Source organism: Eucyclogobius newberryi, unplaced genomic scaffold (assembly GCF_026437365.1).
Source record: "Eucyclogobius newberryi isolate DKJ021-1_F unplaced genomic scaffold, fEucNew1.0.hap1 SCAF_6, whole genome shotgun sequence".
NCBI classification, from domain to species: Eukaryota; Metazoa; Chordata; class Actinopteri; order Gobiiformes; family Gobiidae; genus Eucyclogobius; species Eucyclogobius newberryi.
Window position 1 is genome coordinate 641,857 of NW_027316278.1, and position 14,738 is coordinate 656,594.

The 14,738-nt window shown below is 44.9% G+C and overlaps 1 protein-coding gene across 1 annotated transcript in view; it reads right to left on the minus strand.

The window, feature by feature from the left end:
- LOC140346746 (dynamin-1-like) overlaps positions 1-14,738 on the minus strand; it is a 64,567-nt gene that overhangs the window by 27,006 nt on the left and 22,823 nt on the right. Inside the window, exons 8-9 of the mRNA XM_072432931.1 lie at positions 2,294-2,361; positions 678-816 (exon numbers count right to left, since the gene is read on the minus strand). Coding sequence (XP_072289032.1) covers positions 678-816; positions 2,294-2,361 — 207 coding nt within the window. The remainder of the gene's footprint in view (positions 1-677; positions 817-2,293; positions 2,362-14,738) is intronic.

Here is a 14,738-nt window from a genome sequence, read left to right on the forward strand (position 1 = left end):
TGCTGAAGTCATAACTACTCTGGTACCTGCTGAAGGTCATAACGGCTCTGGTACCTGCTGAAGGTCATAACGGCTCTGGTACCTGCTGAAGGTCATAACGGCTCTGGTACCTGCTGAAGGTCATAACGGCTCTGGACCTGCTGAAGGTCATAACGGCTCTGGTACCTGCTGAGGGTCATAACTACTCTGGTACCTGCTGAGGATCATAACTGCTCTGGACCTGCTGAAGTCATAACTACTCTGGTACCTGCTGAAGGTCATAATGGCTCTGGTACCTGCTGAAGGTCATAACGGCTCTGGTACCTGCTGAAGGTCATAACGGCTCTGGTACCTGCTGAAGGTCATAACGGCTCTGGTACCTGCTGAGGGTCATAACGGCTCTGGTACCTGCTGAAGGTCATAACGGCTCTGGACCTGCTGAAGGTCATAACGGCTCTGGTACCTGCTGAGGGTCATAACTACTCTGGACCTGCTGAAGGTCATAACGGCTCTGGTACCTGCTGAGGGTCATAACTACTCTGGACCTGCTGAAGGTCATAACGGCTCTGGTACCTGCTGAGGGTCATAACTACTCTGGACCTGCTGAAGGTCATAACGGCTCTGGTACCTGCTGAGGGTCATAACTACTCTGGACCTGCTGAAGGTCATAGTGGCTCTGCTGAGGGTCATTGTGGTACCTTCTGCGTGCACTGTCGCACAGTGTTGACGAGTTCAGAGATCACCAGATCCACACACTTCGTACACGGCTCTTTGATCTGAGCGATCTGACGCTTCACGATCGTCTCGAACGCCATGTCAGGAGTGAACAGACCCGTCCTGCAATCAAGAAGTACTTTTACTACTACTGCAGTACTTACTACTACTGCAGTACTTACTACTACTGCAGTACTTACTACTACTGCAGTACTTACTACTACTGCAGTACTTACTACTACTGCAGTACTCATCTCACTCAGACCCTAAGAGTTGATGTAGTTTGTCTTTATTTTATTGATCTGTTTTGTCTCTGTGGTTCTAGCTTCAGTTGTTTCATCTGGACTCAGTTTGAAAAAATAGACGTTTCGACTTCATCCAAGAGTCATTGTCAATAAAAGAATTTAGGTCAAGAACTCCGATATTAATACTGTTCTGTGGTAAGACCCGCCCATTGGGCGGAGCCTTCCTGAAGTAGAAAGAGTTGTTTGTTTCAACAGAAACTCCCCCTTGTATCTACCGAGCCTATTCAGAATTTTAATGGGCTATTAGAATCCTCTTTGTCTTAGTGAGACCCTGGCTCAACCACCCTGAGGACCTGATTAGCATCCGAATGTCCTTGTCCTGGTCCTCTACCTTTCCAGGGGTTCAGTAACCCATTATAAATAACAGGAAGATTGAATCTTAGCCCTCCATTTCTGTTTAAAGAAGGTCTTTCTTTTTTAACAAAAATAGCTTCTTTAACTCGTCTTTCAAACCATCTTTTTTCCTGCTTCAAACCTTCTGTGGTCCTGAACTCCAGTGTCTTCTGTGGTCCTGAACTCCAGTGTCTTCTGTGGTCCTGAACTCCAGTGTCTTCTGTGGTCCTGAACTCCAGTGTCTTCTGTGGTCCTGAACTCCAGTGTCTTCTGTGGTCCTGAACTCCAGTGTCTTCTGTGGTCCTGAACTCCAGTGTCTTCTGTGGTCCTGAACTCCAGTGTCTTCTGTGGACCTGAACTCCAGTGTCTTCTGTGGTCCTGAACTCCAGTGTCTTCTGTGGTCCTGAACTCCAGTGTCTTCTGTGGTCCTGAACTCCAGTGTCTTCTGTGGTCCTGAACTCCAGTGTCTTCTGTGGTCCTGAACTCCAGTGTCTTCTGTGGTCCTGAACTCCAGTGTCTTCTGTGGTCCTGAACTCCAGTGTCTTCTGTGGTCCTGAACTCCAGTGTCTTCTGTCACTATTATAAACGACCGGAAGGTTGAATCTTAAAGCTTCATTTCTTTTTCAAGAGTTTAGTTTTTTTCTCTTTCTCTTCATCTTTTGTCCTGCTCAGAACCTCATTCTCTTGGATCGAGAGCTTTGTGTCTGATCTGATGTCGCAGATTTGAGATTAGCCTTTATCATCTCTGCATTTGACCCATTTTTCAGGGGCCCGGGGCCATCTCCAGATCCTTTGCTGCATGTTTGGGTTGTTGGAAGACGCCTGTACCCTTCTTGCTGTGAGGTGAAGGTGCTTGTATTACACGAGGGTTGGACACATTGAAAACACACGAGGCCATTGACTGCCCCCGGTGTCCAACAGGAGGCACTGCACTCTTCGTCTGGTGTCGACTTCATTCTCACCTGATTCCGTGAATGTTCTTGATGGCGTAACTGATCTCCTTCCGAAGGGTCTTGTCATCGCCCTCCAGCTGAGGAGACAAGAAGCAGGTCTAAACCAGGTCTAAACCAGGTCTAAACCAGGACTAAACCAGGACTAAACCAGGACTAAACCAGGACTAAACCAGGTCTAAACCAGGACTAAACCAGGACTAAACCAGGACTAAACCAGGTCTAAACCAGGTCTAAACCAGGACTAAACCAGGTCTAAACCAGGACTAAACCAGGACTAAACCAGGACTAAACCAGGTCTAAACCAGGACTAAACCAGGACTAAACCAGGTTTAAACCAGGTCTAAACCAGGACTAAACCAGGACTAAACAAGGACTAAACCAGGACTAAACCAGGACTAAACCAGGTTTAAACCAGGTCTAAACCAGGTCTAAACCAGGACTAAACCAGGACTAAACCAGGACTAAACCAGGTTTAAACCAGGACTTAACCAGGACTAAACCAGGACTAAACCAGGACTAAACCAGGACTAAACCAGGACTAAACCAGGTTTAAACCAGGTCTAAACCAGGACTAAACCAGGACTAAACCAGGACTAAACCAGGACTAAACCAGGTTTAAACCAGGTCTAAACCAGGACTAAACCAGGACTAAACCAGGACTAAACCAGGACTAAACCAGGACTAAACCAGGTTTAAACCAGGTCTAAACCAGGACTAAACCAGGACTAAACCAGGTCTAAACCAGGACTTAACCAGGACTAAACCAGGACTAAACCAGGACTAAACCAGGTTTAAAACAGGTCTAAACCAGGACTAAACCAGGACTAAACCAGGACTAAACCAGGTTTAAACCAGGTCTAAACCAGGACTAAACCAGGACTAAACCAGGACTAAACCAGGTTTAAACCAGGTCTAAACCAGGACTAAACCAGGACTAAACCAGGACTAAACCAGGACTAAACCAGGTTTAAACCAGGTCTAAACCAGGACTAAACCAGGAGTAAACCAGGACTAAACCAGGACTAAACCAGGACTAAACCAGGTTTAAACCAGGTCTAAACCAGGACTAAACCAGGACTAAACCAGGTCTAAACCAGGACTTAACCAGGACTAAACCAGGACTAAACCAGGACTAAACCAGGACTAAACCAGGTTTAAACCAGGTCTAAACCAGGTCTAAACCAGGACTAAACCAGGACTAAACCAGGTTTAAACCAGGTCTAAACCAGGTCTAAACCAGGACTAAACCAGGACTAAACCAGGACTAAACCAGGACTAAACCAGGACTAAACCAGGTTTAAACCAGGACTAAACCAGGTCTAAACCAGGTCTAAACCAGGTCTAAACCAGGACTAAACCAGGACTAAACCAGGTTTAAACCAGGTCTAAACCAGGTCTAAACCAGGACTAAACCAGGACTAAACCAGGTTTAAACCAGGTCTAAACCAGGTCTAAACCAGGACTAAACCAGGACTAAACCAGGTTTAAACCAGGACTAAACCAGGTCTAAACCAGGTCTAAACCAGGTCTAAACCAGGACTAAACCAGGACTAAACCAGGTTTAAACCAGGTCTAAACCAGGACTAAACCAGGACTAAACCAGGACTAAACCAGGTCTAAACCAGGACTAAACCAGGACTAAACCAGGACTAAACCAGGTTTAAACCAGGACTAAACCAGGTCTAAACCAGGTCTAAACCAGGACTAAACCAGGACTAAACAAGGTCTAAACCAGGACTAAACCAGGACTAAACCAGGTCTAAACCAGGACTAAACCAGGACTAAACCAGGACTAAACCAGGTCTAAACCAGGTCTAAACCAGGACTAAACCAGGACTAAACCAGGTCTAAACCAGGTCTAAACCAGGACTAAACCAGGACTAAACCAGGACTAAACCAGGTCTAAACCAGGACTAAACCAGGACTAAACCAGGTTTAAACCAGGACTTAACCAGGACTAAACCAGGACTAAACCAGGACTAAACCAGGACTAAACCAGGACTAAACCAGGTTTAAACCAGGTCTAAACCAGGACTAAACCAGGACTAAACCAGGACTAAACCAGGACTAAACCAGGACTAAACCAGGTCTAAACCAGGACTAAACCAGGACTAAACCAGGTTTAAACCAGGTCTAAACCAGGACTAAACCAGGACTAAACCAGGTCTAAACCAGGACTTAACCAGGACTAAACCAGGACTAAACCAGGACTAAACCAGGACTAAACCAGGTTTAAACCAGGTCTAAACCAGGTCTAAACCAGGACTAAACCAGGACTAAACCAGGTTTAAACCAGGTCTAAACCAGGTCTAAACCAGGACTAAACCAGGACTAAACCAGGACTAAACCAGGACTAAACCAGGTTTAAACCAGGACTAAACCAGGTCTAAACCAGGTCTAAACCAGGTCTAAACCAGGACTAAACCAGGACTAAACCAGGTTTAAACCAGGTCTAAACCAGGTCTAAACCAGGACTAAACCAGGACTAAACCAGGTTTAAACCAGGTCTAAACCAGGTCTAAACCAGGAATAAACCAGGACTAAACCAGGACTAAACCAGGACTAAACCAGGTTTAAACCAGGACTAAACCAGGTCTAAACCAGGTCTAAACCAGGTCTAAACCAGGACTAAACCAGGACTAAACCAGGTTTAAACCAGGTCTAAACCAGGTCTAAACCAGGACTAAACCAGGACTAAACCAGGTTTAAACCAGGTCTAAACCAGGACTAAACCAGGACTAAACCAGGACTAAACCAGGTCTAAACCAGGACTAAACCAGGACTAAACCAGGACTAAACCAGGTTTAAACCAGGACTAAACCAGGTCTAAACCAGGTCTAAACCAGGACTAAACCAGGACTAAACCAGGACTAAACCAGGTCTAAACCAGGTCTAAACCAGGACTAAACCAGGACTAAACCAGGACTAAACCAGGACTAAACCAGGTTTAAAACAGGTCTAAACCAGGACTAAACCAGGACTAAACCAGGTCTAAACCAGGACTAAACCAGGACTAAACCAGGTTTAAACCAGGTCTAAACCAGGTCTAAACCAGGACTAAACCAGGACTAAACCAGGACTAAACCAGGACTAAACCAGGTTTAAACCAGGTCTAAACCAGGTCTAAACCAGGACTAAACCAGGACTAAACCAGGTTTAAACCAGGTCTAAACCAGGTCTAAACCAGGACTAAACCAGGACTAAACCAGGACTAAACCAGGACTAAACCAGGACTAAACCAGGTTTAAACCAGGACTAAACCAGGTCTAAACCAGGTCTAAACCAGGTCTAAACCAGGACTAAACCAGGACTAAACCAGGTTTAAACCAGGTCTAAACCAGGTCTAAACCAGGACTAAACCAGGACTGAACCAGGTTTAAACCAGGTCTAAACCAGGTCTAAACCAGGACTAAACCAGGACTAAACCAGGACTAAACCAGGACTAAACCAGGACTAAACCAGGTTTAAACCAGGACTAAACCAGGTCTAAACCAGGTCTAAACCAGGTCTAAACCAGGACTAAACCAGGACTAAACCAGGTTTAAACCAGGTCTAAACCAGGTCTAAACCAGGACTAAACCAGGACTAAACCAGGTTTAAACCAGGTCTAAACCAGGACTAAACCAGGACTAAACCAGGACTAAACCAGGTCTAAACCAGGACTAAACCAGGACTAAACCAGGACTAAACCAGGTTTAAACCAGGACTAAACCAGGTCTAAACCAGGTCTAAACCAGGACTAAACCAGGAATAAACCAGGACTAAACCAGGTCTAAACCAGGACTAAACCAGGACTAAACCAGGACTAAACCAGGACTAAACCAGGTTTAAACCAGGTCTAAACCAGGACTAAACCAGGACTAAACCAGGTCTAAACCAGGACTAAACCAGGACTAAACCAGGTTTAAACCAGGTCTAAACCAGGTCTAAACCAGGTCTAAACCAGGACTAAACCAGGTTTAAACCAGGACTAAACCAGGTTTAAACCAGGTCTAAACCAGGTCTAAACCAGGACTAAACCAGGACTAAACCAGGACTAAACCAGGACTAAACCAGGTTTAAACCAGGTCTAAACCAGGTCTAAACCAGGACTAAACCAGGACTAAACCAGGTTTAAACCAGGTCTAAACCAGGACTAAACCAGGACTAAACCAGGTTTAAACCAGGTCTAAACCAGGTCTAAACCAGGACTAAACCAGGACTAAACCAGGACTAAACCAGGTCTAAACCAGGTCTAAACCAGGTCTAAACCAGGACTAAACCAGGACTAAACCAGGACTAAACCAGGACTAAACCAGGACTAAACCAGGACTAAACCAGGACTAAACCAGGACTAAACCAGGTTTAAACCAGGACTAAACCAGGACTAAACCAGGACTAAACCAGGACTAAACCAGGTTTAAACCAGGTCTAAACCAGGACTAAACCAGGACTAAACCAGGACTAAACCAGGACTAAACCAGGACTAAACCAGGTTTAAACCAGGTCTAAACCAGGACTAAACCAGGACTAAACCAGGTCTAAACCAGGACTTAACCAGGACTAAACCAGGACTAAACCAGGACTAAACCAGGACTAAACCAGGTTTAAACCAGGTCTAAACCAGGTCTAAACCAGGACTAAACCAGGACTAAACCAGGTTTAAACCAGGTCTAAACCAGGTCTAAACCAGGACTAAACCAGGACTAAACCAGGACTAAACCAGGACTAAACCAGGTTTAAACCAGGACTAAACCAGGTCTAAACCAGGTCTAAACCAGGACTAAACCAGGACTAAACCAGGTTTAAACCAGGTCTAAACCAGGTCTAAACCAGGACTAAACCAGGACTAAACCAGGTTTAAACCAGGTCTAAACCAGGACTAAACCAGGACTAAACCAGGACTAAACCAGGACTAAACCAGGTCTAAACCAGGACTAAACCAGGACTAAACCAGGACTAAACCAGGACTAAACCAGGTCTAAACCAGGTCTAAACCAGGACTAAACCAGGACTAAACCAGGACTAAACCAGGACTAAACCAGGTTTAAACCAGGACTAAACCAGGACTAAACCAGGACTAAACCAGGACTAAACCAGGACTAAACCAGGTTTAAACCAGGTCTAAACCAGGACTAAACCAGGACTAAACCAGGTCTAAACCAGGACTTAACCAGGACTAAACCAGGACTAAACCAGGACTAAACCAGGACTAAACCAGGTTTAAACCAGGTCTAAACCAGGTCTAAACCAGGACTAAACCAGGACTAAACCAGGTTTAAACCAGGTCTAAACCAGGTCTAAACCAGGACTAAACCAGGACTAAACCAGGACTAAACCAGGTTTAAACCAGGACTAAACCAGGTCTAAACCAGGTCTAAACCAGGTCTAAACCAGGACTAAACCAGGACTAAACCAGGTTTAAACCAGGTCTAAACCAGGTCTAAACCAGGACTAAACCAGGACTAAACCAGGTTTAAACCAGGTCTAAACCAGGACTAAACCAGGACTAAACCAGGACTAAACCAGGTCTAAACCAGGACTAAACCAGGACTAAACCAGGACTAAACCAGGTCTAAACCAGGTCTAAACCAGGACTAAACCAGGACTAAACCAGGACTAAACCAGGACTAAACCAGGTTTAAACCAGGACTTAACCAGGACTAAACCAGGACTAAACCAGGACTAAACCAGGACTAAACCAGGTTTAAACCAGGTCTAAACCAGGACTAAACCAGGACTAAACCAGGACTAAACCAGGACTAAACCAGGACTAAACCAGGTTTAAACCAGGTCTAAACCAGGACTAAACCAGGACTAAACCAGGACTAAACCAGGACTAAACCAGGTCTAAACCAGGACTAAACCAGGACTAAACCAGGTCTAAACCAGGACTTAACCAGGACTAAACCAGGACTAAACCAGGACTAAACCAGGTTTAAACCAGGTCTAAACCAGGTCTAAACCAGGACTAAACCAGGACTAAACCAGGTTTAAACCAGGTCTAAACCAGGTCTAAACCAGGACTAAACCAGGACTAAACCAGGACTAAACCAGGACTAAACCAGGTCTAAACCAGGACTAAACCAGGACTAAACCAGGTTTAAACCAGGTCTAAACCAGGTCTAAACCAGGAATAAACCAGGACTAAACCAGGTTTAAACCAGGTCTAAACCAGGACTAAACCAGGCCTAAACCAGGACTAAACCAGGTCTAAACCAGGACTAAACCAGGACTAAACCAGGACTAAACCAGGTTTAAACCAGGACTAAACCAGGTCTAAACCAGGTCTAAACCAGGTCTAAACCAGGTCTAAACCAGGACTAAACCAGGTCTAAACCAGGTCTAAACCAGGTCTAAACCAGGACTAAACCAGGACTAAACCAGGACTAAACCAGGACTAAACCAGGTTTAAACCAGGTCTAAACCAGGTCTAAACCAGGACTAAACCAGGACTAAACCAGGACTAAACCAGGTTTAAACCAGGACTAAACCAGGACTAAACCAGGACTAAACCAGGACTAAACCAGGTTTAAACCAGGTCTAAACCAGGACTAAACCAGGACTAAACCAGGACTAAACCAGGACTAAACCAGGTTTAAACCAGGTCTAAACCAGGTCTAAACCAGGACTAAACCAGGTCTAAACCAGGTCTAAACCAGGTCTAAACCAGGACTAAACCAGGACTAAACCAGGACTAAACCAGGACTAAACCAGGTCTAAACCAGGTCTAAACCAGGACTAAACCAGGACTAAACCAGGACTAAACCAGGTTTAAACCAGGACTAAACCAGGACTAAACCAGGACTAAACCAGGACTAAACCAGGACTAAACCAGGTTTAAACCAGGTCTAAACCAGGACTAAACCAGGACTAAACCAGGACTAAACCAGGACTAAACCAGGACTAAACCAGGACTAAACCAGGTTTAAACCAGGTCTAAACCAGGACTAAACCAGGACTAAACCAGGTCTAAACCAGGACTTAACCAGGACTAAACCAGGACTAAACCAGGACTAAACCAGGACTAAACCAGGTTTAAACCAGGTCTAAACCAGGTCTAAACCAGGACTAAACCAGGACTAAACCAGGTTTAAACCAGGTCTAAACCAGGTCTAAACCAGGACTAAACCAGGACTAAACCAGGACTAAACCAGGACTAAACCAGGTTTAGACCAGGACTAAACCAGGTCTAAACCAGGTCTAAACCAGGTCTAAACCAGGACTAAACCAGGACTAAACCAGGTTTAAACCAGGTCTAAACCAGGTCTAAACCAGGACTAAACCAGGACTAAACCAGGTTTAAACCAGGTCTAAACCAGGACTAAACCAGGACTAAACCAGGACTAAACCAGGACTAAACCAGGTCTAAACCAGGACTAAACCAGGACTAAACCAGGACTAAACCAGGTCTAAACCAGGTCTAAACCAGGACTAAACCAGGACTAAACCAGGACTAAACCAGGTTTAAACCAGGACTTAACCAGGACTAAACCAGGACTAAACCAGGACTAAACCAGGACTAAACCAGGACTAAACCAGGTTTAAACCAGGTCTAAACCAGGACTAAACCAGGACTAAACCAGGACTAAACCAGGACTAAACCAGGACTAAACCAGGTTAAACCAGGACTAAACCAGGACTAAACCAGGACTAAACCAGGACTAAACCAGGTCTAAACCAGGACTAAACCAGGACTAAACCAGGTCTAAACCAGGACTTAACCAGGACTAAACCAGGACTAAACCAGGACTAAACCAGGACTAAACCAGGTTTAAACCAGGTCTAAACCAGGTCTAAACCAGGACTAAACCAGGACTAAACCAGGTTTAAACCAGGTCTAAACCAGGTCTAAACCAGGACTAAACCAGGACTAAACCAGGACTAAACCAGGACTAAACCAGGACTAAACCAGGTTTAAACCAGGACTAAACCAGGTCTAAACCAGGTCTAAACCAGGTCTAAACCAGGACTAAACCAGGACTAAACCAGGTTTAAACCAGGTCTAAACCAGGTCTAAACCAGGACTAAACCAGGACTAAACCAGGTTTAAACCAGGTCTAAACCAGGACTAAACCAGGACTAAACCAGGACTAAACCAGGACTAAACCAGGTTTAAACCAGGACTAAACCAGGTCTAAACCAGGTCTAAACCAGGTCTAAACCAGGTCTAAACCAGGACTAAACCAGGACTAAACCAGGACTAAACCAGGTCTAAACCAGGTCTAAACCAGGACTAAACCAGGACTAAACCAGGACTAAACCAGGACTAAACCAGGACTAAACCAGGACTAAACCAGGTTTAAACCAGGTCTAAACCAGGTCTAAACCAGGACTAAACCAGGACTAAACCAGGACTAAACCAGGACTAAACCAGGTTTAAACCAGGACTAAACCAGGACTAAACCAGGACTAAACCAGGACTAAACCAGGTTTAAACCAGGTCTAAACCAGGACTAAACCAGGACTAAACCAGGACTAAACCAGGACTAAACCAGGACTAAACCAGGTTTAAACCAGGTCTAAACCAGGACTAAACCAGGACTAAACCAGGACTAAACCAGGACTAAACCAGGTTTAAACCAGGTCTAAACCAGGACTAAACCAGGACTAAACCAGGACTAAACCAGGACTAAACCAGGTTTAAACCAGGACTAAACCAGGTCTAAACCAGGTCTAAACCAGGTCTAAACCAGGACTAAACCAGGTTTAAACCAGGTCTAAACCAGGTCTAAACCAGGACTAAACCAGGACTAAACCAGGTTTAAACCAGGTCTAAACCAGGACTAAACCAGGACTAAACCAGGTTTAAACCAGGACTAAACCAGGTCTAAACCAGGTTTAAACCAGGACTAAACCAGGACTAAACCAGGACTAAACCAGGTCTAAACCAGGTCTAAACCAGGACTAAACCAGGACTAAACCAGGACTAAACCAGGTTTAAACCAGGTCTAAACCAGGACTAAACCAGGACTAAACCAGGTCTAAACCAGGACTAAACCAGGACTAAACCAGGTTAAACCAGGTCTAAACCAGGTCTAAACCAGGTCTAAACCAGGACTAAACCAGGACTAAACCAGGTTTAAACCAGGTCTAAACCAGGTCTAAACCAGGACTAAACCAGGACTAAACCAGGACTAAACCAGGACTAAACCAGGACTAAACCAGGTTTAAACCAGGTCTAAACCAGGTCTAAACCAGGACTAAACCAGGACTAAACCAGGTTTAAACCAGGTCTAAACCAGGTCTAAACCAGGACTAAACCAGGACTAAACCAGGACTAAACCAGGACTAAACCAGGTTTAAACCAGGACTAAACCAGGACTAAACCAGGACTAAACCAGGTTTAAACCAGGTCTAAACCAGGTCTAAACCAGGACTAAACCAGGACTAAACCAGGTTTAAACCAGGTCTAAACCAGGTCTAAACCAGGACTAAACCAGGTCTAAACCAGGACTAAACCAGGTCTAAACCAGGTCTAAACCAGGTCTAAACCAGGACTAAACCAGGACTAAACCAGGTTTAAACCAGGTCTAAACCAGGTCTAAACCAGGACTAAACCAGGTCTAAACCAGGACTAAACCAGGTCTAAACCAGGTCTAAACCAGGACTAAACCAGGACTAAACCAGGACTAAACCAGGTCTAAACCAGGACTAAACCAGGACTAAACCAGGACTAAACCAGGTCTAAACCAGGTCTAAACCAGGACTAAACCAGGACTAAACCAGGACTAAACCAGGTCTAAACCAGGTCTAAACCAGGTCTAAACCAGGACTAAACCAGGACTAAACCAGGACTAAACCAGGACTAAACCAGGTCTAAACCAGGACTAAACCAGGACTAAACCAGGACTAAACCAGGTTAAACCAGGACTAAACCAGGACTAAACCAGGACTAAACCAGGACTAAACCAGGTTTAAACCAGGTCTAAACCAGGACTAAACCAGGACTAAACCAGGACTAAACCAGGACTAAACCAGGACTAAACCAGGTCTAAACCAGGTCTAAACCAGGACTAAACCAGGACTAAACCAGGTCTAAACCAGGACTAAACCAGGACTAAACCAGGACTAAACCAGGACTAAACCAGGACTAAACCAGGTTTAAACCAGGTCTAAACCAGGTCTAAACCAGGACTAAACCAGGACTAAACCAGGTTTAAACCAGGTCTAAACCAGGTCTAAACCAGGACTAAACCAGGACTAAACCAGGACTAAACCAGGTTAAACCAGGACTAAACCAGGTCTAAACCAGGTCTAAACCAGGTCTAAACCAGGACTAAACCAGGACTAAACCAGGTTTAAACCAGGTCTAAACCAGGTCTAAACCAGGACTAAACCAGGACTAAACCAGGTCTAAACCAGGTCTAAACCAGGACTAAACCAGGACTAAACCAGGACTAAACCAGGACTAAACCAGGTCTAAACCAGGACTAAACCAGGACTAAACCAGGACTAAACCAGGACTAAACCAGGTCTAAACCAGGTCTAAACCAGGACTAAACCAGGACTAAACCAGGACTAAACCAGGTTTAAACCAGGACTAAACCAGGACTAAACCAGGACTAAACCAGGACTAAACCAGGTTTAAACCAGGTCTAAACCAGGACTAAACCAGGACTAAACCAGGACTAAACCAGGACTAAACCAGGTCTAAACCAGGACTAAACCAGGACTAAACCAGGTCTAAACCAGGACTAAACCAGGACTAAACCAGGACTAAACCAGGACTAAACCAGGACTAAACCAGGTCTAAACCAGGACTAAACCAGGTCTAAACCAGGTTTAAACCAGGTCTAAACCAGGTCTAAACCAGGACTAAACCAGGACTAAACCAGGACTAAACCAGGACTAAACCAGGTTAAACCAGGACTAAACCAGGTCTAAACCAGGTCTAAACCAGGTCTAAACCAGGACTAAACCAGGACTAAACCAGGTTTAAACCAGGTCTAAACCAGGTCTAAACCAGGACTAAACCAGGACTAAACCAGGTCTAAACCAGGTCTAAACCAGGACTAACCAGGACTAAACCAGGTCTAAACCAGGTCTAAACCAGGACTAAACCAGGACTAAACCAGGACTAAACCAGGTCTAAACCAGGTCTAAACCAGGTCTAAACCAGGACTAAACCAGGACTAAACCAGGTCTAAACCAGGTCTAAACCAGGACTAAACCAGGACTAAACCAGGACTAAACCAGGTCTAAACCAGGTCTAAACCAGGACTAAACCAGGACTAAACCAGGACTAAACCAGGACTAAACCAGACTAAACCAGGTTAAACCAGGTCTAAACCAGGTCTAAACCAGGACTAAACCAGGACTAAACCAGGACTAAACCAGGTCTAAACCAGGTCTAAACCAGGTCTAAACCAGGACTAAACCAGGACTAAACCAGGACTAAACCAGGTTTAAACCAGGTCTAAACCAGGTCTAAACCAGGACTAAACCAGGACTAAACCAGGACTAAACCAGGACTAAACCAGGTTTAAACCAGGTCTAAACCAGGTCTAAACCAGGACTAAACCAGGACTAAACCAGGACTAAACCAGGTCTAAACCAGGTCTAAACCAGGACTAAACCAGGACTAAACCAGGACTAAACCAGGACTAAACCAGGACTAAACCAGGTTAAACCAGGACTAAACCAGGTCTAAACCAGGTCTAAACCAGGTCTAAACCAGGACTAAACCAGGACTAAACCAGGTTTAAAACCAGGTCTAAACCAGGTCTAAACCAGGACTAAACCAGGACTAAACCAGGTTTAAACCAGGTCTAAACCAGGACTAAACCAGGACTAAACCAGGTTAAACCAGGACTAAACCAGGTCTAAACCAGGTCTAAACCAGGACTAAACCAGGACTAAACCAGGTCTAAACCAGGTCTAAACCAGGTCTAAACCAGGACTAAACCAGGACTAAACCAGGTCTAAACCAGGTCTAAACCAGGACTAAACCAGGACTAAACCAGGTCTAAACCAGGTCTAAACCAGGACTAAACCAGGACTAAACCAGGTTTAAACCAGGTCTAAACCAGGTCTAAACCAGGACTAAACCAGGACTAAACCAGGTTTAAACCAGGTCTAAACCAGGTCTAAACCAGGACTAAACCAGGTCTAAACCAGGACTAAACCAGGACTAAACCAGGTTTAAACCAGGTCTAAACCAGGACTAAACCAGGACTAAACCAGGACTAAACCAGGTTTAAACCAGGTCTAAACCAGGTCTAAACCAGGACTAAACCAGGACTAAACCAGGACTAAACCAGGTCTAAACCAGGTCTAAACCAGGTCTAAACCAGGACTAAACCAGGACTAAACCAGGACTAAACCAGGACTAAACCAGGTTTAAACCAGGTCTAAACCAGGACTAAACCAGGACTAAACCAGGACTAAACCAGGTTTAAACCAGGTCTAAACCAGGTCTAAACCAGGACTAAACCAGGACTAAACCAGGACTAAACCAGGACTAAACCAGGTT